General features: G+C 43.9%; 1 protein-coding gene across 3 annotated transcripts in view; it reads right to left on the bottom strand.

Moving 5' to 3' along the window:
• ZNF148 (zinc finger protein 148) overlaps positions 1-26,755 on the bottom strand; it is a 569,671-nt gene that overhangs the window by 302,015 nt on the left and 240,901 nt on the right. For all 3 annotated transcript variants that reach the window (XM_069616642.1, XM_069616641.1, XM_069616640.1), the window contains exon 4: positions 23,362-23,485. In XM_069616642.1, coding sequence (XP_069472743.1) covers positions 23,362-23,485 — 124 coding nt within the window. The remainder of the gene's footprint in view (positions 1-23,361; positions 23,486-26,755) is intronic.

Raw genomic sequence — 26,755 nt, 5'->3', positions numbered from 1 at the left:
GTGAATGAGCGCCAAGGAAAATAAGAGAGTGTCTTTCAGTGATAGAAAAATACTTTTCTTTTTTGCTGCATATTCTGCATCTATCTGGGCACATAATATGGAGCAAATAAGAAAAGTGTTGTTTCTATCACGGAAGAACGCTTTTCTGATTTTACATGGAGATCTGAATAGAGGCCTCTATTTCCAGAGGAAAAGAAACCCTTTGGGACTTGGAGAACAAGAAAACACAATTTCCAGCAGCAATAACCCAGTGCAGCCCTTCCTGGATTTAGTTTAATTAAATGCAAATCACATCTGAGCATTTGGATGCACTCTTGGAGTCTGTTTAGTGCACAGTTTTCTCACTGGAGTACATGGATGCACACTTGGAGGTCTGCTGGATTTTCCACTGTGTCATGGGCCCAACAGAATCTGCTGAGCATGCCTCTGACCAAGCAGTAAAGAATATCAGGTTGCTCAAGGCTTGTAATGTACATTTTCCGAGGTGAATGGTCTGTGTTTATTCCAAACATCAAGAGATAAACTGAGCTGGTTTGCAACCCCGATCTAGCCTAATTTAACAGCTTACTGAACTAACAGGTCAAGTATTAATCTCAGGGCAAGACTATGAACATGTTTGAGTTTGGAAAATTTCTGGAATGCATTGGCATTAAAGAGAACTAATTTATGCACAAATGAATTAGATGTGTTTATTAGAAAAGGGTTCGGTGCACCCAGGAATTATTTCTCATGATTTTCCTGAAACGGGCCTATTAGTACTTTTTTTAGTCTATTATAACAGAAATGGCATACGGAATCTTCACTAACTGCTTTTAAATACTTACTCTGTCAATGTAGTTTGATCATGTAGAGTCTTGGTAAGTTGCAAGAATGAGAGGAAAAGTCTTTCTGGGGGTTGTATCGGTGTAGTCACATGGTATGCATAAGCATATGCATATTCCGCCATTTAGTTGTAGGTTCGGAGTAAATTGCTTACTTATAAAGTGAAAACGTGCACTGAAAAGGATGTTCGTCATACCATCCCTACCCTACGTATGTAGGTACATATAGTGCTCCTTCAATAACCACCATTGCTTTAGGAGAAGTACCCTTAATATCGCTGTACCTAACATCTGGGTGGATCGGTGGGCGCATGCAACTAACCAGATGCAAGCACCAGAAAGGCTTATTGGATAGATCTGGGGTTTGTGATTCTGTTTAGATGTACATGTTATGCATACATTAGTAAACAGTACATGTTACTGGCAGTATGTGGCATCACAGAAAACACGTTCTCCAATATTGGCTGGCCCAATCGAGTCTTCTCTGGTTTGCACATCTATATTAGTGTTTTGTAAATGTGTGTACAGATGCCAAAGTAGCAGCCTTGCAGATGGCATCTGGAAGTACGGTGGCAAGAAAAGCTAGAGCAGCTCCTGTCCTCCTAGAAGAACGTGCTCTGTGAGATACAGTTAAGAGTCTTTTGTGCCCATGTACAGGATTGCCCTTTTGGCCTGTTGTAGGGGAAACTAAAAACTAGCTTGCATTTCATATCGTCTTTTTTTCTATCCCTATAGAACATTATAGCTCGTTGTTTGTAAAGTGTATGCAGTTACGTGTCCACCCTCGATTCTGGATGAAAGCTGCAAGTTCAATAGATTGAATTACATGGATTTTGGTTATATATTTTGGGAAGAGGCGCACAGATGTGTTCCAAATACCAACTTTTCCTTGTGAATATTGACAAAGGGCTTGCCGAATAACAAAGCCTGTACTTTATTTATTGAAAAATCACAGGAAAAGCAATGCATTTTTGGCACAAAAACACTTACAGGATTTCCATTGATAACAGAACGGAGGACATGGGTCCGTTAAAATGGGTTGAGAGAATGGTACTTGAAGAGCAGACGTTGCAGGGGAAGGTGGAAACATAAACCAGGCACGAGGACAGGACAATGACATAGGAACGGGAGGGTGGAGGAAGTGCTGAACTAAGGATGGGGGAAGGAGGGTGACAGAAAGGTGCTGTCGGGTTATCAATGAGTATGGAGAGAGGAAAACAGGGTGATGCAGTAGCATAGAGGGCTAGGACACAGGTTCTTTAGAAAGGAGGAGAGCTTTGAGATTGGCTTTAAATAGTGGTAGAGTTGGAGTAGTAAAGAGAGGGAGAGGAAGAGCATTCTAGAGTAGCGTAGCGAGGAGATAGAGAGAGAGCAGGATCGAGAGGGAGCACATGGGGCTCGAGTGGTGGCAAGAAGGTGAGCTGAGGATGATCTAAACAATCGAGATGGAGTAGGGAGTGAGATAAGCATATAGGTAGGGTGGGGTAAGTCCATGGATAGTTTTGAAGGGTACGACTTCATTTCATCGCCAGAAATTTAAACGCCTGCAAATTAAACGTGTACATAATTACGAAAATGTACATCAACATTTTTAGGGGTGGGTGGGAAAGGGCAGATAAGGGGTTTGGGGGGTAGGCACCAGGTAAAAAGTAGGTGGGGGGGTTACGAAAATTCGATGTACATTTCCGTAATTATGTATTTATTTATTTAAATTTGTAGAGCGCACGTCAGCCCGTGGGCATCGTGGCGCTTGTTACAGACAATGTCTTAGTTACGTAGGATGCAATATTTACATACAATTACAATATTTACAATAGACATGTACACATTAGCAGAGCAGTATATTTACAAGGATTCCTGTAAGTTTCCTATTATTTTGCAAGGAATGAGGTTTTCAGTTTCCTGCGAAAAACAGAGTGAGTTTTCCGCTCTAATGTCTGCAGGAATAGCATTCCAGGTCTTGGCTGCAATGTAGGGGAAGCTTAGAACTCCGGTTTTGGCTTTTTTGACGCGTGGGATGCAGAGTAGGTTGGAGTATTGCGTCCTGGTGGGACGAGAGGAGGATGGTTTGAAGATGGTTTCTGATAGATAGGACGGGGCGGAGAGAGAGAGGCATTTGTGTGTAAGTGTGAGGATTTTGAGAGTGATCCGCTCTTTGACTGGGAGCTATTAGGCCGAGTGCCTGGCATGGGTGATATGTTCTCTTCTTGGGATACTGAGAGCAGCCCGGAGGGCACTGTTTTACGTGACTTGTAATCCGTTTAGGTTTTTGGCTGAGGTGCATGCTAGGAGTGTGTTACAGTAGCCCAGTTTGGCTCCAATGGTTGCTCTCGCTATAGAGAGGCAGTTGTGTTTGGAGAGGTAGGGCTTGATGGCGTTTATGAGTTTGTTGGTGTGCGCAGATGAGGAAGTGATTGCGCTGATTGTCTAGTCATAGATAGTGAGGAGTCAAGGTATACTCCCAGAGTCTTTACGGTAGTGGATACGGGGATGATGGAGTTGTCAATGGAGAAGTTAGCGTACAGTTTGTCAAGTTTGTCTAGGGTGTTCTGTTGACCTAATATGATTTCAGTCTTGTCTCCATTGAGGCAGAGGCCATTAACTGCCATCCATGCCTTGATAGTGGAATAGATTGTGTGGAGAGCCATAGCGTATTCGTTGTATGATCCTGATAGAGGTAGAAATGTGTTGTCTGCGTAGTTCGTGTATGTGATGCCGTAAGAGTCGAGTTTGTCAAAGAGGGGCTTGGTGAATAAGTTGTAGTGTGTGGGTGCAGTGCATGATCCTTGAGGGACCCCGCAGTGGATTGTCACAGGGGTGGCGTTGGCGATATCTGAGAAGACTTTCATGGCTCTTCCCTCTAGGAAGGAGGTGATCCAGAGAGCTGACTCTTTAGAGAAGTTGGCTGAGTGTGTGAGGTGTGAAGTGAGAGTCTTGTGATCAACCAGATCGAAAACGGCTGAGAGATCTAGAAGGAGCAGGAGAGCAGGCTTGCCTGTGTCCATAATTTGGGTGATCTGGCTCTTCAGATCCACCAGGGCGGTTACTGTGCCATGTCCTTTTCGGAAGCCTGATTGCCTAATCCCGAGGATGGAGTGGGTTTCCAAGAATTGTTGGATTTGGCAATGTGCGGCTTTGTCCAGTAATTTCAGGAGGAATGGCACTGTGGTTATAGGTCTGTAGTTTGGTTGTAAGGGGTCGAGAGTAGGTTTTTTTAGGAGAGGCCGGACCCAGGCCTCTTTGAGGTTAGCTGGGATGATGCCGGTTTTAAAGGACGCATTGATGAATGCCGTGAAGAGCGGCGCAAAGCAGTCTGCGCAGTCTTTGACGAGTTTAGGTGGGCAAATATCTCCTTTACATGGGGAAGGTTTGAGATTTTTCAGTAGGTTGATGACTTCTGATACAGTGACGTCTCTGAAGGAGAAGTCAGGTATGGTGGGCTTGGGCGAGGTGGGGGGGGTGTTGGTGGGTTTGGTTTCTGTCTGTTGAGGAAGTGCTTTGCAGTCGTCTTTGATTTTTTTTTTTTTAGGAGGTCAATTTTGTGTAGCATGGCAGCTTGAATGCTGGTACACCAGGCTTCATCTTTGATTATTTCGTCTGGTGTACTGGGGGGGGGGGATAAGCTCATTAAAAATGGCGAAAATCTCTTTAGAGTGTGATTTGGCATTAGAGATTCGGGTGTTGAGAGCGTTGGCTTTGGCCTTGGTGATAGCTATCTTGTATTGGTGGGAGATTAGATAGAATTGCATAGATTGCAGATCTTCAGTAAACCAAGAGTTGGCGTGTAGAGATTTCTTTTCTTTTTTCCATTCCAGTGGTGCTATTTCGTTGATAGCTTTGGTGATGACATCTTTGTAGATGTCTGCTAGAACATTGGGATCATTAGCGAATGGGGGAGCTAGCTCGGGGGTATTGAGGTAAGGACGCAAGTTATCCTCTGAGTTATTTTGAGCTTCTGACTTGCAGTGCTAGCAGGGGTCAGAATTTTGTGGTTTTTGGTGATGGGAATAGAGAACTCGATGCAGTTGTGGTCAGTCCAGGGCAATGGGAAGTTAGAGATGATAGTGGAGAGGCAGTTGTGGTCTGCAATCCAATCAAGGATGCGGCCTTTGGCGTGAATAGGACTTTCTACTTTTTGGGTGAAGCCCAGGTCGATAAGTTCCTTGGTAAGAGTGGCTGCAGATTTGTCTTTAATATCGTTGAATCCGAGATTGAGGTCCCCTAGTAGAAGGGTTTTGGTGGAGCTTTTGATGTTATTGCTGAGGATGTGAATTATGTTATCCTGGGAGTCTGGGGTGTTGCCTGGGGGGCGGTATAGTAGGTGGATGTTAATGGTGCTGTTGGGTGACAGTGCGAGTTTGGTCGATTGAGAGGTCAGAGTTGTTGGTCGAGGGGTGACTGACAGGTCGGAGCTGGAGGTTTTCCTTGTAGATGAAGGCTACTCCGCCTCCTTTTCAGTGATAACAACAGAACAGATATACGGCGGGGGTAAGATACAGAGGGGCACAGAGGAGGGGTACAGCTGTACCGGGTAGCGGGAGAAGAGGAACGGGCAGCGTCTAGCGAATCAGGTGGCACGAGGGGCGACGTGATGGCCTAGGAGTTGAGAAGGAGAGACTCCATGTAGAGGTGTGTCTTGAGTTCTTTTCTGAATTTTAGGAGCTTGGGGGGCGAGTCTGATGCCGACGGTGAGATGTTCCATAGTCTTGGGGTGTAGGCAGAGAAGGCTTGTTTTACGGTCATTTCCTTTTTGCAGCAGCGGAATTCAAGTTTGCACGTATCCTGCTTCTGATGGTCCACTGTCCACCGGAGATGCAGAGTTTCTCTGCGAGGTAGCCGAGTGACTTGAGGGGCGAGCTAAACTGGTCATGACTTCACATATCGCTGAATTTCAGGGGTTCTGTTGCGTTACATCTGTGCAACTTAACTGCACCTTAACTATGTTTTTTTTAGTGAATATATATATTTGCCCTGACAGCCTTGCAAAATGTCTGTGGGTTGATTAAGCTATGTATAAAGTAGCAATATGTTTGTATTGGTTCTGCTGATAGCTTGCGTTATACCCTAAACATTATGTTAGTAGATGATTCAAAGACCTACGCAGTTCTTAGTATTTATACTATTTATGTTGTGCCCAGAAACAGTCGACACGTGTTAAGGTTCAATTGTTAGGGTATAGCGCAAGCTATCAGCACAACCAATACAAACATATCCCTTATGATTAGAGGTTAAGGGAAACACCTCTAAATACTGATACTGCAGCTGACCTCTCTCTATTACTCAACGGCCCTAGCGCATCGATTCACGCTTTGAACCCCTCCATATGATATGATATATGATATGATAGGTCAGGTTATTTATAACACGCTTAATACCCAGAGGTTTCTAAGCGCGGACCCGGGGATCGAATCTGTGTTGCTCCGTGTCGTCTTGTTTCCAAGAACAGCAGGTTGCCCCTGTGCTATCCTCCCAAGACTATATATGTATAAAGTAGCACTGCCCTCTAAGAAAAATAATTTCCTGGAGAATAAGGTTTGCATTTGGGCTCATTTGCATATTCAAAATGCTTTGCTGATGTGGGTCGGAACTGGAGGTGAACTTCCAGCGATGGCTATTAGGTGGTGGTGTGAAATGTGTGACTTGGCTCAAATGGACTATTCTACGTTTAAAAGGTAAAGGGTTTTTTTCCAAGCTTTTTTAAACTTTCAGAAAAAAAAAACTATGATGCTCCCATTGCACAGCCTCTAAGCACACTGATGACATCACAAATCTGATAATATCACATATGACATCACTTATGGCATTGTGAGTGATCACTGGTACAGCAGATCACGTTTGCAAGAAAGAGATGCAATATTCAAAAAGCGTGTTTCTGCATATAAGGCTGGAATAAGCTTGTTTGGAGTTTGGATTTAGAAGACATGCATTACTTACCATAATAGCATTTCTGATGATTGTATCTGCTTAGATTCACATGCTGTGCATATGGTCTGACATCCAGTGGTAACAGCGGAGTATTGCATCTTGTCTTTCGGGGACCGAAAGGGGACGTCGGCATAGGTGTGTCTAACACTATCCCTATGGTGACGTGTAGTGTACCCAAAATCCCTCACGCGCTGAGGTCCCTCCGATTGTATTTTTTCTACCACGAGGCAGCCCAAGCCTATTGTGAGTGAGTACATGAAGAAGAAAGATGTAATAAGATGTCTATGTTCCTTCCACCGTGAGTAGGGAGGGGGCATGTGAATCGAAGCAGATACAATCATCAGAAATGCTATTACGGTAGGTAATGCAGGTCTTCTGATGCTTGTTAATCTGCTTAGAATCACATGCTGTGCATAGACTAGCAAGAAGTACCCGGAGTTGGAGGTGGGTTGTGAGAAGGAACAGTAGAGAAAAGATGTCTTAGTACTGCTTGTCCCACCTGAGAGACAGACCTAGAATGAGTACCTAGGCAATAGTGTTTTGTGAAGGTGTGCACAGAACTCCAGGTTGCCACTTTGCAAATGGACTTGAGGGGAACATTTGCCATGAATGCTATGGATGCCCCAGTGCCTCGAGTAGAATGTGCTCTAGGCTTGAAGGGCAGTTCTCTATTAGCAAGAGTGTAACATAGTGTGATGAATTTGACAATCCACCTTGAGATAGCTGATTTAGAGACAGGATCCCCCTCTCTGCTGCCTTCTGCCACTGAAACGAAAAACGGATTTGTTTTCCTCAGTGATTTAGTTCTTTCCAGATAGAACATGACTGCCCTGCGCACATCTAGTGTGTGTAGTGCTAGTGGGATTCTGGAAAAAGGTAGGTAGTTCACTTGATTGGTTCACATGGAACTTTGAGATGAATTTAGGTGCAAATCTGGGGTGAGGGCGCAGAACTACCTTATCCTTGTGGACAGTAACAAAGGGGTCTAGAACAGAAAGAGCCTGTAGTTCGCTAACCCTTCTAATAGAAGTGATAGCCACTAGGAAGGCCGTTTTATAAGTCAGGTCTTTTAGACTTGCTTTATCCATTGGCTCAAAGGGCTTTCCCATGAGCCTGGTCAAAACCACATTTAGGTCCCACCCAGGAGCTGGGTGAGAAATGGGAGGATACATCCTCTTAACCCCTTCCATAAAGGCCTTGATCACCGGTATATTCCACCACAACACCTTTTGTTGTGATGTAGTGTAGGCTGAGGGTGCAGCCAGATGAACCTTTAGGGAATTGAAGACCAACCGAGTATATAACAGATGGGTAAGGTACAGCACAATGTGTGTGGGTGAGCAATTGATGGGATTGACACCCTTGGAATTACACCAGATGACAAAATGTTTCCATTTGCTGGCATAGCAATAACGTGTGTTCGGTTTTCTAGCTTCCAAACTTCAGGAGCCAGGCTGCTAATTTCAGAGTTTGTGGGTGTAGGGTCTCCCCCTGTCCTGAGACAACATGTTGTACGGGCAGGGTAGTTTTACTGGTGGGGAGAGGGACATTTCCATCAGATGAGCGAACCAGGGTTGGCGGGCCCACATGGGGCCACCAGAATCGTGGTAACTGGTTCCTGGTGCATCTTGTTCACTATCTTGTTGAGAAGCGAAGTCAGGGGAAAAGCGTAAACAAATTTCCCTGACCACGTTATGCAGAGACCGTTCCCTTGGAGCGTTTCTGGGGGTACCTGAAGGCGTAGTCTTGGCATTGGGTGTTCTCCTGAGTCGCAAACAAGTCAATCTCTGGGAAGCCCCATTCTGCGAAGACGTTGGAAACAATGTCTTCGTGCAGACGCCATTCGTATTCTTCGGGCAGAGGAAAATCTCTGCTGAGCACGTCTGTCAGAAGATCGAGTTCCCCTGGAACATGTTGGGACAACAAACATCTCGTGTTTGAGAGCCCATATCCAAATGTTTTGGGACAGCTTGGATAGCCCTGGAGAGTGTGTGCCCCACTGTTTGTTCAGGTAATACATGGCTGTAGTGCTGTCTGTTAGAATCAGCACTGTCTTCCCTTGCAGTTGCATCTGAAAAGCCTTCAATGCCTTGAAAACCGTTAATAGTTCCAGTAAATGTATGTGGATGGACGCTACTTGAGGGGACCACACTCCCATGTGCTGTCTGCTGAAGCAGGTGAGCTCCCCACCCCGTGAGAGATGTCTGTCGTGAGCGTGGCTTCCACTGCAGGGGTAGTGAAGGTCTTCCCCTTCAAGAGGTTTTCTCTTGCCCACCATTGCAGAGAGAGAATGAGGGCTGGCGAGACAACTACCAGATCTTCCCATTGTCCGCTGGCCTGACACCACTGGCTGTTGAGCCACTCTTGCATGGGACGCATGCGCAGCCGCGCGTGGGGAACCAAGTATATGCACAATGCCATCATTCCTAGCAAGCGCATAGCTTTGCGCACCGTTACCTCCTGACTGGCTACATATTGAGGGATCTGGAAAAGCATGTTCTGAACCCTCTCGTTGGAGGGGGAAACAAAGCTGTCTTTCGTCCAGATTAGAGCCCCCAGAAATTGTTTTGTTTGACTGGGGACTAGACTGGATTTCTTCTCGTTGATAGAGAACCCCAGACTGAAGAGAAGGTCCACGTTTTTTGGGTATTTAGAAAACATGCGTCGTACGAGTCCCCTGTTATGAGCCAGTCATCGAGGTAATGGTAAACCAGGACGGATAACCTGCGCAGGTGTGCTGCAGCTACTACCAGGACCTTCGTAAAGACCCTTGGCGCTGAGCTGATGCCGAAGGGGAGTACCTTGAATTGGTAATGCCTGTCCTCTATCATGAACCTTAGGTATTTTCTGTGCGCTGGCAACATTGAAATATGAAAGTATGCATCTTTCATGTCCAATGTTGCAATGTAGTCCCCCCGTTTCAACACTGGGATCACCTCCTGTAGCTTTACCATGCGAAACTTCTGAGGTTTTATGAACTTGTTCGCTGGGCGCAGGTCTAGAACAGGGCGCATGGTGAGGTCCTTTTTGGGTACAAGGAAGTACACTGAATAAATACCCTAGTTTACCTGAAGAATAGGGACGGCTTCTATGGCATCCTTTCCCAGCAGCGCTTCCACCTCTTGATTCAGGATTTCCAGATGGTCTGGTGAAAAGCGCTGTGAGCGTGGCGGTCTGAATTGTGGAGGTTGGGTGAATTCCACGCAGTACCCGTGGGCGACTGCCTTTATGATCCAATGGCCCGAAGTTATCCCCTCCCATGCTGTGAGGAAAGATGTTAAGTGCCACCCCGACCGGGGTGACATGGAAGGGGACCCGGATCTGTTGGTCATTTCTGACCGGAGGTTGCGGCTCCTCTAGGATTGGGGCCTCTACCTCTGGCTTTGCCACGTCGCTGACCCCTTGGAGGGTAGTAAGTGGGGCTTCCCGATGCTTGTCCGGTATTGAAATTTCCCGTGCCATAGTTCTGGCTTGCATGGGACTGTCCCCGAAAAGGACCACCAAGAGTTACTTCCTCTCTGTGGGGACAGTCTCTGAGTGATCTGCTGCAGGGACTTAAGAGTTTCATGCTATTTTTTGGTCGTTTCCAGGGCTTCATCGACCACCTTTCCGAAGAGGTTAGCTTCTTCAATCAGCTTATTGATGAGCAAAGCCTGTGTTTCGGGCTTAAAACCTGAGATGCGCAGCCAAGCGTGTCGTTTGAGTAAAGTTCCTTGGGCCAGGGACCTGCCTGCTGTGTTGGCCATGTCCAGAGTGTTTATCACATTCTGGTTCACCTGCCTTCCTTCGGTCACTATAGAGAGAAGTTTGGACTTGACAGGTTCTGGGACATCCTGTAGGCCTTCCTGGAGTAGGTTCCACTGAGCGTCAGCATAACTTGCCAACAGCGTAGTATTATTTGCTATACGCGTGGTATATGCAGCAGCCGAGGTGACTCGCTTGCCCAATGCATACAGCCTCTTGGATTCTCTATCCGGAGGTGTTTCCCCTGTGGCAAGAGGTACTCCTGCCCATTTCCGGGTGGTAGTCACTACCAGAGAATCTGGGGTAGCATGCCCTTTAATGGATAGTGGGTCCGAAGGAGCTGGTTGAAATAACTTTTCAACTCTTGGGTTCACTGCCCGAGGTTGCGCTGGTGACACAAGAGAGGGAGCCAACCTTCTGTTAATAGAATTAAGGAGGGAAATGGCCTGGGTAGAGGGAGGTTTCTCCTTAAGAATATCCTCTACAAAGTCCTGTTCAGGCAAGCCTCTTGTGTAGAGATCTGAAAATGCTCAGCTGCCTTCTTTAACATGGTATTGAAGGCCATCTGGTCGTCTACAGGCAAGGCCTGGTGAGCCGGGTGGACTGAGGGGAATCCAGGCACAAAACATCAGTGTCCTGATCTTGATGGGGGAGTGTCCATGGGTCCGTTTCCACCTGCTGGGTTTCTTCCCAATTGTCCGTGGCATCCGCCTGGTCCTCCTCATAATTCTGTAGAAAGGAAGTTTCTTCCTGTTCATTTTAAATGTCTCTATAAGTGTCCATCTAGACAATGTCTTTATGCTGGACGAGGACAGAAGGCTGATCTTGTAGATGTGTTGATTAAAGATTAGGCTCTCCACGAGATCTATTTGGGGAAGGATGCTCAGAAAAATGAATAATTCTTCATATGGCGTTGAAAATTGTCTCCGAGGGTGTTAGAAAGAGGCTCTTGACTCTCCTCATAGTAATCGTGAAAATCGGGATGCCATGGCGTATCCGCGGCCTGTCCCATGCTTTTCGGCAGAACGTGCATAAGCCCAACCGCCGAAGTAATTTCCTCTATGCTTTCTTCGATAATCACAGAATCCGTGTGAGACAAGGGTTCCAAAGGACTAACGGTCGATTTATTGCCTTCCGCGGCGTTAGAGGGCCTAGCGGTCGGTTTTTCGACTTGAGGCCTAGTCGTGATTTTTAGGCCTACTCCGGCCTTCGGGACCGTTGTAGCATCGGATTTCCGCGCTTCGACGTGTGCACCCGATTTAGGAGTAGCACCCTTGTTTGATTTAAGATGCCCAGTCGCAAGATGGCGCTGCGGATGCAGGGAAGGCTTTGGATCTGTACGATCCGAGGAATCTGCCAACATTTTCACCGGTCCTGTTAGCGCTTTCATCTTTTTCGACGTACCCGTCGAAATAGGTTTAAGGGTTGTGTGCTTAGTGAGATGCGATTGTACGCCCCTGTTGCCGGGTGTTGTCCCTGAAGTGAGACCAGAATCAGGTCTTGAAGGGTCGGGAAGGGGCGTGGCGGACCTAGAAGTGTTTGCCTCAAGGTCTATCACATCCGCAGCGCATACTTGGTCATCAGAAGTCCCCCCATCACTTTCGGCAGGTGTGGCGGTGGGGGAAGAGGGGCTCCTCTCGCGACATACCGTACGCTGCCCACCGCTTTACTCGGCGCTCCTTACGGGTCTTAGGCCGAAGGAGTTTACACACCACACACCGATTCTCGTCGTGATCTAAGGGGAGACGGGCGTTGCACGTACTGTGCTAGTCTTTCCAAGGACATCTGACCCTACACTTAGGGCAGAACCTAAAAGGAGTCCTTTCCATAGCAAAAGGTGAAGATGACCAGACCTGAGGGGGAAAGAGGAAAGACATACCGAAAATATGTCCACCCCGATCCCACTCTCCCTACTGTAAAGGTCGGCCAGAGGGCCCGACCACGTGGAAATTGCAGCCGCCGGATCTTAGGTGCCGAAATCCACCGCTGTAGACAATTCCCCCACCTTCTTCGTCAAAGTTGTCGAATTGACTTAACGGGGAAACCGACAAGTCGGTTAAAGATAAACTAATGTCTCTTATGTAAGAGCTCCGCTACAGGGCGACCAGTTATCTGGGCGGAAAAAAAACTATCTGAGGGAACTCTCGGCGTGAGGGATTTTGGATACACTACACATCACGATAGGGATAGTGTTACAGACACGCCTATGTGACGTCCCGCTTCGGTCCCCGAAAGACAAAATGCAATACTCCGCGGTTACCACTGGATGTCGGACCATATGCACAGCATGTGATTCTAAGCAGATTAACAAGCATCAGAAATACTGTTCCAGTTATATGGGGAAATATCTGGGTAAGCTGTACGCACAATTACATTTCCCAGTATGCCAAAAATATGCATTGACATTGCACTATGCTGGTCACCAAGTGACTTTCAAAGATAGGCTACATTTTCATGCACACTCACCCCGACATCTACATGTCCGTTGGCTCCAACCAAGCACTGAATGTAGGCCAAGGTGTGTCCACACCCGACAATACTTTCAATATGTACAGCCCTTCCACTTAACCATACTCCTCAACCACTTAGGACATGTCAGATTCCATCAGTGATGACATCATATGACAAATCAAGCAGAACATCACCTGCAACATTTTCAATGACCTTACTGGTAACTCACCCACATGCAGGGGGCAATTACCTGCTGATTCTGATTTGTGCCTGCATGGCTGATGTAGCCGCTCATTCCATGAGGCTAGGCTTTCCCAGTCTGCATTCAATCTTGCCTGTTTGACATAATTGCATCCAGGGTTCCCAATGCAATCTGCCTACTTGTCCCTACACTTTATGTGTTTTTGTCGTTTTTATTCCTCTCTCATATCCCCTCCTCCATCCCTTCTACTCCACTTCTCCCCTTTGTTCATGTTTAGCACCGTCACATTCCAAATTGTCTCACGACCTTATCAGAATGTTTGGTTTGTCTACCTCCCTCCTGTCCCTCCTTCACCTCCCCTTCCGTTCTCCTCCCCTGATCACATGTTTAGCACTTGCACATTCCGAATGTTTCAAGACCTTTTAAGAAAGTTTTGTTTTTATTGTGTACCATTTCTCCTCTTCCATATCCTCCTTTGTCTTGACGCACTGTGAAACACAATTTTTGCTGTATAGGGCGCATTACAAAGAACCAATAAATAAAAAATGTTATTAAATAAAATCATTCATCAGACATAAAACCCCCCTCATAAAGTTGCCCACATTTACAATGGCAAGACCTCCTGTATTCAAAAAGAGGAAGTTAAAGGTGGATATCAGATTATTACCATTTTAGGTACTGATAGAGCCAACTCTCCTTTGACTCCAAAACAATCACTGACTCCTTTTAAATGTCCTCCTGAAAACGTGGTCCATAAGGGAAGTGAAGTTAATACATGTAAAAGCAGTGTTCAGCAAGAAAAAGGTGCATTTCAGTGATTCTAATGACCCACACCTGAGAGGTACTGATGAGTATAAAGACCCCCCCCCCCGCGCCCACCCTCAGGTGCAGGCCAGGAGAAGAAGCAGAAAGTGGAATAATGGACAGAACGTTGCAGTGGCAGCAGAAGTTGAAGGGAAGCGGAGACGCTGGAGCCACCGCTAATTGCAAATGGGATGCCGGCTTCATGAGGGTCTCTACCCTTCAAGAACTTGTATGCAGTAGTTGCGTGGTGGGAAGCGTTGTGCCAGAAAGCCTTCCCGCTGAAGACCTTTTATGCAGAGGTTGCACGACGGGAAGAGTTCATTTAAAAGGCTTTCCCCCAAGCAACGTGTGCTCCGAAGGCAGGCAAGCACCGGAGTGCTCGTGGAGAGAGGAAAGCTCCTTTCGGACCGGTGCGGGCTGTGGGAACCAGAAAGAAGTACCTTACCTTGTAGCGGAGCAAGCAGATGCGTATGCAGCACCCGGCGAGTTCACTAATCTTATGTGACCCCAGAACGCTCTGTGATCGCCTGCTAGACTTTATTAAGAGCTTTGAATACCGCACTAATGTGCAGAAGTTAAAGCGGCAGACTAAGAATATGTTTGCATACTAATCTGATGTAAAACAACTAACGTAGCAGAGTAAGAACCTTTGGTCCTAATAAGAAGGTTATAATACTAATTACAAAGGCAACAAAAACGACCATTGCCGAAGACAAGAGAAGGCAATTTTAAAGACATTAACAACAACCAATATTGCTAAAACCAAAGGGGGAAAATAAGAGGCAGAAATATTTTAACCCCTATTGCCATAAAAAGGAATGAGCAATAGTTGACAAAGACCCAAACAAGCATTGTCCAAGTCAAAAAGGAGCAAGTGTGGTAAAAAGACATTACCAATATTTGGTTGATGTAAGAGTGGGAAAGCAAGTGTGGCAGAAGAGCTGCCCTCCTGATAGCCAGTATTCAGGAGGAGAGGAGCATTATCTGCAATGCACTTACAAGAGCGGAAGAAACAGCATCAATGTGTTTCATGTATTCCCAAAAGAAGAAGCCAATACTTAAGTTGTTGATATTGCTAGTGTTGAAAACTTAAAGACTTTGTTGTGGCAGAAGAGCTGCCTTCCTGAAACAGAGCCTTCAGGAGGAGAGGATCATAATTTGCATTTCATGTGGCATAAACAGCACTAATGTGTTTGATGTCTTTCTAGAAGAAGTGTTCATTACTGAAGTTGTTGAAAGTCATAAAACTAAGTTGTTTGAAGTGAACTTTACCACAGAAGTACTTGCAGTAAACTTTTAGTCCTGGCAGGAGAGCATACCAGGTCAAGGAACTTTGGAGTGGTCATCCTGGCAGGTGAGTGTACCAGAAAGAAGTTGTTGAAGTACGGCATTGGGGTTAAAGACTGAAGAAGAAGTGGCAAGGACACCATGTGATTTTGTGAATCATTGTAGAATCATCCTGATGAACCATTTCTGTTGCTATCAAGGAACTGTGAAAATGTTTTGGTTCTTAAGAAGAAGTTGTGTTGAACAAGTGGAGAAACAAAGATGTGTTATTTCTTTTGAGCTGTTGGAAAAGCCCATTATGAGACTTTGAGCAAGAAGAACCTTATCACCAGAACTATGTTGAAAGCCAAAACTTTCTTAATTTGAACTGTTGTAACAAATACCTGCTTTGAATCTGGGGGAGGGAACAGTGCCCAGGATACAAGGAGAATTAGTTATTAATTTTGTATTGGATATAACTGTGATTTTTATTATATTTGAATTGCCATATATTCCCTTCATATGTTTGTTGTATGTAATAGTGTGAGAGCCAGATTCCTTTTGTTAGAGTGTTTCCTTTAGTTTATTTTGATAGGCAGGGAACTCCTCTTTAGGGTAGGGATAGTGAGGTGTTTATCAAACCCATTTAATTTAATAAAATGGCATCTTATGAAAAACCTTCCCAAAGTTGTCCACCTCACATTTCTGACCCCTCAGAGTATTGAGCTTGAAAATGAACAAAAAATGAGAGATATGAAGACACTCAAGGTTTTTAAAGTTTACCTTGTTTCTTTCCCCCACCGAAAAGGACTTGAGAATTTATAACGTTACATAATTCTCTAATCCAAATGCTCCACCACTCTTGTATTTGGCAAACCATGTGTACGCCCAATGAAAACTGAAAAAATGCATCTTACTCTCCCAATAACTATTTTATGTGATGGGGGAATGTAAAGACTGCAAAAAACAGATAATCGCACTCTCTTTTGGGAAACGTTCAATGAAAACAGGGGAACAAACACACTACTTTGCTTAACTCCACGATTCAAACTGCACTGCAATGTGGCCAGGTCTAAAATTCAACGTTCGATTTGCAATTCCAGATTAGTGAGAACATTCATATAATAAAAAAAACATACATATACCATTCTTAGAAATGACCATTCTCAATATTCTGAGCACTGTGCTACCTGTAAATATTGTACAAAACCTGTGCTGAAACTAGTTTGCATGATTCCTGTTTTATTTATTGACTGTTATATTGTATTGTTTTTTTTACTTCTATTGTAAATTTAAATAAAGAATGGTGAGAAAAAAAACAAAAAAGAAATAAGCATTTGCCACTCCTAACCTAATAATAACCAAATTGTCACTTGACATATTCAAAAATGTATAATCTAAAAACAAAATCTATAATATAAAAACAATCAAAACACTAATTCTTTTTCGAATCGCGAATCACGGTACAAAGCAATCTGTACAAGGATTGACGTAAGGACATGTGCACGCTATGAAATTCTAGAGCCGATTGGTTCATAGACACACAGATCGCAAATCATATATTATATATTATATATATATATATATATATATATATATATATATATATATATATATATATTCACTGGAAAAACTTAGTTAAAGGGAGGTTATGGTTAAGTCGCACTAACAAAAACCTATGAACTTGCGTAAAAATAATGTTGTTAAAAGGAAGTTATGGTTACAAGTAAAATCGAAAAAACCCCGAAATTCGCCAGTTATGGTAAGCTAAGCAACCATAACTCGCGCCACCACCGTGCACTAAGACTAACACCCAGGACATCAAAGATGACATCACAAATATTGCCACACAGATTATTGCCCACGGCCACAGGCTATACCTCAGTCACCAAAGGTATATGACTAATTTTTGTACCTACATTATTACACTTGTCAAAAATTAAAACACTGGCACATTTGCAAAACCATGCTTTAATGTCCTTGCCAATGCTCCTCACGAGTTTGCTCGAAACACAACCATGTTTTATTTTTTAAAAAGTGTCAAAATATATGTACATACAATAGTCATATAACTTAGCCCCCCTTGACAAAATCGATTCAGTCTTTACACAAACATTGAAGGTAGTGTGTATAATCTCTCTCAAAACTTTTGTCCACATTCGTCCAATAGCAACAAAGTTATAAGCCATCTAAAAATGTTGAGACCCCCCTCTAATTTCGCCCCCTCTTGAGAAAATCCCAAACTTTAGAAAACCATTCATATCTAGATCCAAAATCGTTTTGCCAAATGTTGTGCAGATTCGTCAAATGACACCACATTTATATGCCTTTACAATATTTTGGGACCCCCCCACTAATTTTGCCCCCTCTTGACAGAATCCCACAAAACTTTGCAAAACCATTCAGGATTAGTCCATATTATTATTGAATAAAATTGCAAAATGACATGCAGTTTCATTGAGTGGCGCAAAAGTTATAAGCCATCCAAAAACTGCTTTTCCCCAACCCTGTAATGCAGAAATAGGTACAGATGTCCTAGGACATCTGAAGTGTCCGCGAACACCACAGGACTGTCCCAGGACATCTGGAGTGTTCGCGGACTTTCGGGGGTGAAACAACCCATTTTTTGGCATCTTATGGCCATATCCCATCCCATCCTCATCCCCCCCACCTCCCCAGAGATTGTTTGTTGAGTTTGACAAGTGAAATGCTGCTTAAAAAAAAAAAGAAAATTCACTGCGCTGTCTGCGGACCCCCAAAAACTCAGCGAATTAAGATGGCGGGCGCTTCAAGAAAACCGACACATTTTACGTTTCCCACCAGCCGATCAGCAGCCGCCTCCCGATGTCCGCGGACCATGCAAAAGTCTGCACCGGACATAGATATCACTAATATTTTTTACTTACATTTTTGTCATTTAAAAAAAAAATACTGGACGGATTTACACCAAATTAACAAAAGCACCAAGCCGCCACTCCTGCCGCAAATTTGGTGAAAATCCATCCAGCGGTTTGGCCTGTAGGCGTGAGCAAAGTTTTTTCCCATTATGTCTATGGGAAAAAAAATAATGTTTGGACCTCCCCTATAACTTTGCCCCCCCGGACCAAACCTCAACAAACTTTGCAAAACAATTCAGAGTGGGCATATACTTTCTTTGCAAAGTTTGGTGTGGATTCGTCCAGGGGGAGCGAAGTTATAAGCCACCCAAAAGGTGCTCTTCCTATGGGATTAGCAACTTAACCATAACTACACAGCCACCTCACCCAAACCTTTTCCCTGTGTGTTCTCCTTTTGTTGATTGGTTGTTTTATATTAGTTTTCACTGTTTTATTCCCTTTAAGTATCTTTTGTCGCTTTTGCTTTATTTTACATTTTTTTCCTCGTTTTTGATATTTGATGTTTTTCTGTAGATGGAGACAACATCCCGCGGCACCCTCCAGAGATGAAGAGATCAACCCCATCACTGTCCCTGAAAACCTGCACGATGTACAGGAAGAGGACGTTGAATGGGTAGAGCAGTCAGCTCCACCCAAGAAGTACCGCTACAAGAGTTTCACACCTTCACTGTGCTTGCAGTACTTCAAGGTCCCTAAAGACCCTCCACTAACAGATGTTTAAACGGGAGAGTGCACATTTTGTGGCAAGGTGCACAGGAGGGGATTCTCAACAGTTCCTGCGCAGAGCTTGGGCACCACGGTTTTCGTCAACCACCTGATTCGTTAAGATTGGCGGCAAGCAAGCGTTTCAGGAGCAGGTTCTGGCAACAGGCAATTTGCCTTGGTTGCAATGCCCTGCAATGCACAGCCGGACCTACAAGGCCACAGGCTGCAGAAGAAGCAGAACCACCACCACCAACTGCAGCATCCTCAGGACCTCTCCCGTCAACTTCATCTGGTGCCAATGATTGGAGTGTCTTCTCTGCCGGCCCTGGATTGGACCCTGCACGCCAACACAGGTCTCCAGAAGGGGGCATTTTCACCTGCAGGAAGTGATATCTGCCGACAGCACCGAATGCAACCAGTTTTTAGGTAATTTGAGGATGACTGGGTGGAGCATGGGGGCGAAATTGCCAGTTTTTTTTGTTGAGTTTTTTTTTTACTCCCTTTTCAAGTTTGTTTTTACCTGACTGTTCATTAAAAATATATATATATATATGTATATAAAACTTGCCATTAAAAAGCCTACTTCCCAACCATTTATTTATTTAATTTATTTATTTGGATTTATAAAGCGCCCAGCGGCCCAAAGGCATCGTGGCGCTGTTACAGAATATTTACTTACAAGCAGGTTATGGCATGTTACAGGATAGTCATTAACAGAGATTGACCGCAGTGTACAACAATAAAGGGTGTTCCGAGGTTACAGAGGAACAGTGTTGGAGACAAAGCAGTAAATATGCAGGTGAGAGTCTAATTGAATAGTTTCGTTTTTAGTGCTTTTCTGAATACAGTAAAGGATTCTTTGTTTCTTAGACTCAGAGGGAGCTTGTTCCAAGCCTTTGGGGCTAGTACTTCAAAGCTAGTGTCACCTGCTTTAGCTCTGTGGAAAAGCTGGGACTGCAAGAAGGTGGGTGTATTGGACACGTTTTGTTCTGTGGGCTGGGCTGTATTCTTTCCAAGAGGTATGCTGGTGCGGACTGGGCAAGACATATATGAGTGATAGCGAGGGCTTTGAATGTTATGCGTTCTTTGATGAGGAGCCAGTGAGCGTCTTTACGCGCATGGGATATGTGCTCTCTTAGGGATGCTGAGGGCAGCTCTAATGGAATTGTTTTGCGCCGTTTTCAATCTGTTGATGGTGGAGGTTCCTAGGAGCAGGATGTTGCAATAGTCGAGCTTGGCGCCGATGGTGGCTCTTGCGATATTAAGGCAGTTACTTGGTGACAAGTGAGGTTTCACTGTATTTATGATTTTTGAAGTCAGTGCAGCCGAGGATAATATCGCGCTGACTTGTCTGTCCATTGATATGGTGGTGTCAAGGTATACACCAGGGGTTTTCACTGCCGAAGAGGCTGTGATAACGGTGTTCTCAATGATGGAGTTATATTTGTTGTCCAGTTTTCGTAACGATTCCTTGGGGCCTACAAGTAGGATTTCGTTTTTTTCCCCGTTTAGACATAGGCCGTTGGCTGCCATCCAGTCCTGGATGCGTGCATATATCTTTTGGAGATTGTTGAGGTCTTGCACATAGTCACCTGTTAGGGGGAGGAGAATTTGTGTGTCATCACCATCTTTCCTTCATCTATTCCCTCCCACTCCCATCCCCTCGTTAGCTCCACAACATATCTTTTCAGAACCACCATAAAAGTTTTTTAAAAGACCTACACTGGGGAGAGGTAGTTTTAACATTAAGCACTATGGCAAAAGGCTAACCAGACCGGAAATCGACTGCCGTCCAAGTTAAAGGCGTAAATGAAACAAGGTTCCCTTAACGTAGGAAGCAGTACTGTTACCGACAGTCTCGGTCTGCCGCTGTGGATTATATTGCCATTAGCACTTATATATATATATATGGTGTTCAATTAAAAGGAAAAAAAGACACTTACCTTGCAGCACCACACCCTAATTCCTGAAACCTATTTTCTCTGTTGATGACCCTGACATCATAAGCAGGAAAAAGGAAGGTACGGCACATAGCCACAACGCAAGGGAATTTTATGTTTTAAATTAATCACCCTTAGTACCCAAGTAAGAAACTACACTGGTGCCTAGAGGTGAGGGGGATTGGGGAGAAGGATGTGCAAAAATTGGGGGGTGACCAGCACCACTGAGCCTGCTCATAACGCATGCTTATACCGGAGAATACTGCACACGTTCCTGAGCATCCGGATTGGCTAGCGCCCCCTTCCTCGCACCTAATAAAAGATAACCCTAGCTTTAGCTTATCCACCACTTCCTAATCATACTGAAATCTTTTTGTATAAATATCAACAAAGTTAACAAGACATTATCAACTTCTAATACACAATCTAAATTGAGAATGACAGGTTTCAAACCGATACTCCTATACATATTTTATTTTCAGAAAAGAAACTTTTATAAAACAGATCTCGATCTCATTTGCTATATTTGATCATTCACTTTTTTACACTGTATACTCTTTGTTAGTCACATCTTACTAATCGAGAAATCATGTGAAATAGTGCGGCTTGATCTCCATGCTTGCTGCCCAAAATTAAAAACACTAATCTACCTTCTTCATATCCTTAACATCCTCCCTTCAAACAAATCGAACATTAAACAATCCTAAAATCCGCTTTTATAACCTCTGTACAAAGCCTTACTTCGAGAAGCGCGCGGAAGTAAACACTGAATCAAGAAGCGCTCCTTCAGATCACATGAAACCTCATCCAATCACAACAAAACACAATGTAATTACGGCTCGGTGATCAACTCATCTCAATGACACACTTTATATTCACAAAACAAAGATGGACAAAACAGTTTGCGATCTCAATACACAAACGCAGAATGTTAAATCACCTTAATACAACATCCGGACACATTTTAGGTTAATTTAGAAAGCATTTTTGTTTAATATATATTTTCAACAAAAAGAAACATCCTAAATTAACTTGAAATACTCATCTTCCCCTAACTAGCGCCCACAGTAATTGCCACATCTCAATGTATCATAGTTTTTGAATATTTACTCTATTTTGCTGTACGCGCTGCTTCTTAATCTCGGCAAAACACTTGAAAAAACAAAACAACGCTATGCCCAAGCCCCAAACCTTCACCAATCACCCTTTCTTACCCTGTCAACAGGCTCTCTTGCCTCAAAACTCCCTAATTGACATCCTTTGTATCATTTTAGGACACTTTCCAATGTCGATTCAGAACTTGATTCTCAAATCGCGTAATTGCAGACTTTCCAAACTGAAAAAGCTTGGCAGCAGCAATGCATCATGGGAGATATGCCTAACTTTTTACAGAGGCACCCCGCTCTGCATCAAATTACGACAAAATACTAGCTGGATTTGCACCAAAACAAGAAAGGATATCCTTGGAGTGCTTTATGCCCGACTTATTTCTTATTTGCCGCAAATCCGTCCAGCGGTTTGGGCTGTGCATGTGAGCAAAAATGTGATATTTCCCCTAAGGGAAGATTTCTGAACCAACATGGATTTGCACAAAACTTTGCAGTACTGGTGGGCCCGGGCCCAAACAATGGAATGTCAAATGCTGTGTTAATCCGTCAACCAGCTCAAATGTTATTAACCATAGAATTGTTGCTTTTCCTATGGATGATAGGTTTCATCTTAACTAAAGGGCGGCTACAGCCGCCTTATCTACACATTATGCCTTTGCTCTACCGCAAGTCACAGTTAATGTTAAGACGAAGTCTCTATGGAGTTTAAAAAAAAAACTGCATGAAAAACCTTTGTCAGTAATATATCGAAGCAGCTGCCTGTGCATGCAAAATGAACGGCTTTATAGAAACAAAATTTCGTCTCGAATATCTCAAAAACGACCACTTCGATTTTTGCAATTTTTTGGCATGCGCCTAGACTTCATCAGGAATTTGTGAAATGAAAAAAAATGTATATCGACTTGGCTAACAAATTTTAAGGTTTTAACATTTGAAATGTATCTATATATTGTGCATGTCCAAAACAAACTTGCATTTTTCATACGAACTGTCCCAAGAACATACGAGTGTCAAAGTTCATACATTCCGCCATTGCATCTTCTGAAAACACATGAGTAAGGGCTAACTTTCAAGTCAGTTTTCAGATGTAACTGCATAATATTTGCACTGTAAAACTCATAGCCCTCTTTCAACAGTTTGTGCATGTTAATTCAAGTACGAACTGAATCTTTCCTATGAACAATACCCTTCCTCAAAACATGACTGCTTGCTGACACAGATGGTCAACATCATATTTAATTTTCTTTTTAAAGTTTAAGTTCAAATCCAGAGAACAATTTAGAAAAGGTAGCACAAATAGTGAAACTAATTAAGCAAGTCACTAATGGAGCTTTCCGCTTTTCCACAGTTCTTTGACAGTTTGGGGCAGCGAGGTTCCAAGCTTAGATGCAAAGTTGCCTACCAATGTAGAAATGTTAAACTTAGGAAAGTAAATAAATCACACATCATTGAGCAAGTCCTAAAAGATCAACGCATGGAGTAGCTGACAAATACTACCTGTATGAATGAAGACATGCCTCTGCAAATGGTAGTTTGTTCTAAAGGCAGCATTGCAGTGCTCACAAATATGACACTTGGGGATTTTCATACCAAGTGACCCATCCTCGTTTATAGTCAGGATCTACAAAAGAAAAACGGGAACGTTAGATATGCTCTTATTTGTCTTTTTGATAAATTAGGCTAAGTTCCATGAATCAGCAAGGCATACATTATAAAAACAGATCTAAATGAGTAACCTCCGATGTTATTTTCTCTCATCACTTCGGCCACTGCATAAAATGCATTGCACCTTTTATCTGTTTCATCCATCATAAATACGTACCTTGTGAGATCAATGGCCTGCTAATTAAAAAAAAAAACAAAAAAAAAAAATACAGCCTACTTATGGTTTATTTATTGTGCAATTGTAAGGCGCTTATACGTCAAGAAATTGTGTTTCAAAGCGCCCACTGGGCAAAGGGGAGGGAACAAGGGAACTAAAGGCAAAAAAAATAACAAAAATTAACAAAGACAGAGGCAGTCCTACTAGGCCTTGTGAACATTCGGAACGTGCAAGTGCAGCGAGAGAGAAGGGACAAGGGAAGGGGGTAAATGCTAGAGGTTCCACAGAGGGAAATAAGTGCAGGCCTGTGGGACAGCAGAGGCCAGTGGCTGCCCAAAGGCAAGTGCAAGGGGGAAGGCGGAGGCTGAAGGCAATTGGACGGAAGGCCAGGACCCAGAAGGACACAAGGGCCCAGGCCACCAATCGCAACGACTGTGGTATTAGCACGGGAGGGGGGGTGGGAGGAGAAAAGGAAAGTCTTGAGGAGCTTGCGGAATTCGAGGAGATTTGGCTCAAGATGGAGAGGAAGAGGGCGGCTGTTCCAGAGGAGTGAGCTTGCTGCTTATAGAAGCACTTGACACGCAGAGAGTTCGAGCCAGAAGATCAGAGATCTGGAGGGAGAGCATTTTAGAAAGTTTGGCTCCACAGCTCTGCCCCTAAGAATTAAAACAATTATAACCACATTTGCATGTCTACTGTACTGATGGAACACTCAGGAAACAAGTGTGAATTTGTTTTCTCAGCACTTTCGAGCAAGTTGCTTTTCCTAATAGGTTAATTCTTAGTTTTTTCAAACATTCTCTTTAACTATCTTTTTTAGTATCACTGACGCATATGGATGTAGTTGTCAATTCATTATTTCTAGTCTTATTTAAATTGGGACTGTAGCCATGGTCTGCTTGTAGTCAGACGTAAGGTTACATTAATACAGGTTAGTTAGTATAGTTGCTCATGAACTCTTTAGCCCCATTTCCTTGAGGCCAACTGAGTGTCCTGAAGGTCCAAGAGGTATAACATTATTATTATTTATTTTTTTAAATGGATGCCGAGGAACATGTACAACTATGCCATCACCTCTGCCTCCCAACAGACCTACAGGTGTCGCCAACTCCAGTTTATACCCTCTGTCACAGAAACACTCAAGTCACAGAAAGAGAGGAGAGGTGCCATGAGTAGGACTAGTATTTAAAGAGGCAAACCGTGCATGCATGCAACAATAGTTTCTTATGATGTTGCTCAAAAATTCATACATACACACACACAAATAAGAAATTAGGATATCAGGACTCTTGCGGTAGTTGAACCGACTGGATGCTCCGATCCAAAATGTGATGTTGGCTGCTTTACATCAGGAACATTCTGCAACACTATTCATCTAAGTAATCATATTACAGCACTTCATTTGGGCCAGACTCTGGGTAGTGCTATAAACCAGGATGTATGTGGAGTAATGGGAGAAAAATTGCCTCGCACTATAAAATAAAATACGGTAACAGGGTACCCCTCTTTCATTTACAATGCTACCCAAAGTTTGGTTAAAAAAAGTATTGTTTTGGATCCGAGGGTCATGGCCTACTGTGAATTTCCACATTGCTGGGGTGAAATTTGAATCTGGTATCAGACAACTTTGCAATTCCAGCAGCCACTTTAACCTGCTTTGACCTACTTGTCCTAACACATTTGAGCTCCACCTTCAGCTCTAAGTCCTGCTTATCCTTCAATGGGAGCAAAACTTGAAACGCAAAGGTAAATCATCCCAAAATAAGAAGGGGGAACTCTAGATGACTCGCCCACTAGAAAACAAAAAGCTTTTTTTAAGGCTTGATGTATCAATTCAATTAGTGTCTGTAAGACAAAACAAAACAGTCTTGAAATAAAAGGGGTACAACAATGGTCCACTGTCCTGTGTCAAGAAAAACCTTACTTCTATCCCTTATGCTAGAAACTAAAGAATAAGACGGTACTGTTCTTGTCCCAGGAGAATGACTCCCTTCTCCTAGGTTAGGGCTCCGGCTTTATCCAAACAATTCACAAATCTTCGAACAATCTCACGTCTCCACAAGTTGTCAGGGGGAATGACTCAGTTACCCTGATGGTACAGTTCCAGACAATACTTGTATTCTTCTGGATGGGCCAGGAAAATGTCTCCCTTCTCCTGGTATCTGGTCTCACAGTTTTGGGGGGAGATGAATCCCTTCCCCAGGCTTTTGGACCTTACTTCCTGTCCAGGTTATCAGGAGAATGATTCCCTTCTCCTCATATCTTGTTATCAGTTACTTACAACCAGGGTGAATGACTCCCTTCACCTGGTCTTTTCCTTGGGCATCACGCTTACAATACCCGATTCTAAGTGTTAGGAGGGTCCACGACCCTGGCTTCTCTTTTTTGCTTTGGCTCTCTTGTCTCACTAATTTGCCAAGCACTGTGACAAGGAAGATGGCGCTCATCACTTTCTTGCTTTGGGTCCTAGTCCCTCGTTTCCCCTCTTCTTTGAAATAGCCCACTTGGTTCACTTCCCTGTCAATCACGACCACAAGGAAGAGGACTTGTACTTTGTTTAGGTTCCCTGACCCTCTTTTGGCTGTCAATGGGCTCGTCTCAGTCACTATCGTGAGGGACTCTCCATCTCAAGTTCTCTTTATGGTGCTTGGGGTCCTCGACCCTTCCCTGGTGGTCATCAGGCTTTGTGATACCACTGCAATGAGGAAGGGAAGGTTTGTAGGGTTTCTGCCCCTGCCGTGCCACTCGAGCGTTATTATTCCAAAGGAGTCTAGGGACAGCTGCATACATGCTCTTGTTGGGCCACCCTGCATCCCTTTTGGGTCCCCTGTGCCACCCTTTACCTTGACAGGGTTTTCGGCACATCGCCGGGGCTTACTAGGATGGTGAACGTTCGGTTTAGCTGCACCAGTGTTTCGCGTTCCATGCTGCTGTCTGCGTGCTTTCCTCCACTGCTGTAAACACCACTCCTACTTTACAGATGTTCAATATGAAAGTAAAAACAAAATTTAACCATGGATGCAGGCAACATTTGTGTAATATTCGTCAGTGCATATCGGTTGAATCAAA

Source organism: Ambystoma mexicanum, chromosome 9 (assembly GCF_040938575.1).
Source record: "Ambystoma mexicanum isolate Mex_15411 chromosome 9, UKY_AmexF1_1, whole genome shotgun sequence".
NCBI lineage: Eukaryota > Metazoa > Chordata > Amphibia > Caudata > Ambystomatidae > Ambystoma > Ambystoma mexicanum.
This window is presented reverse-complemented; position numbering and strand designations above follow the sequence as displayed.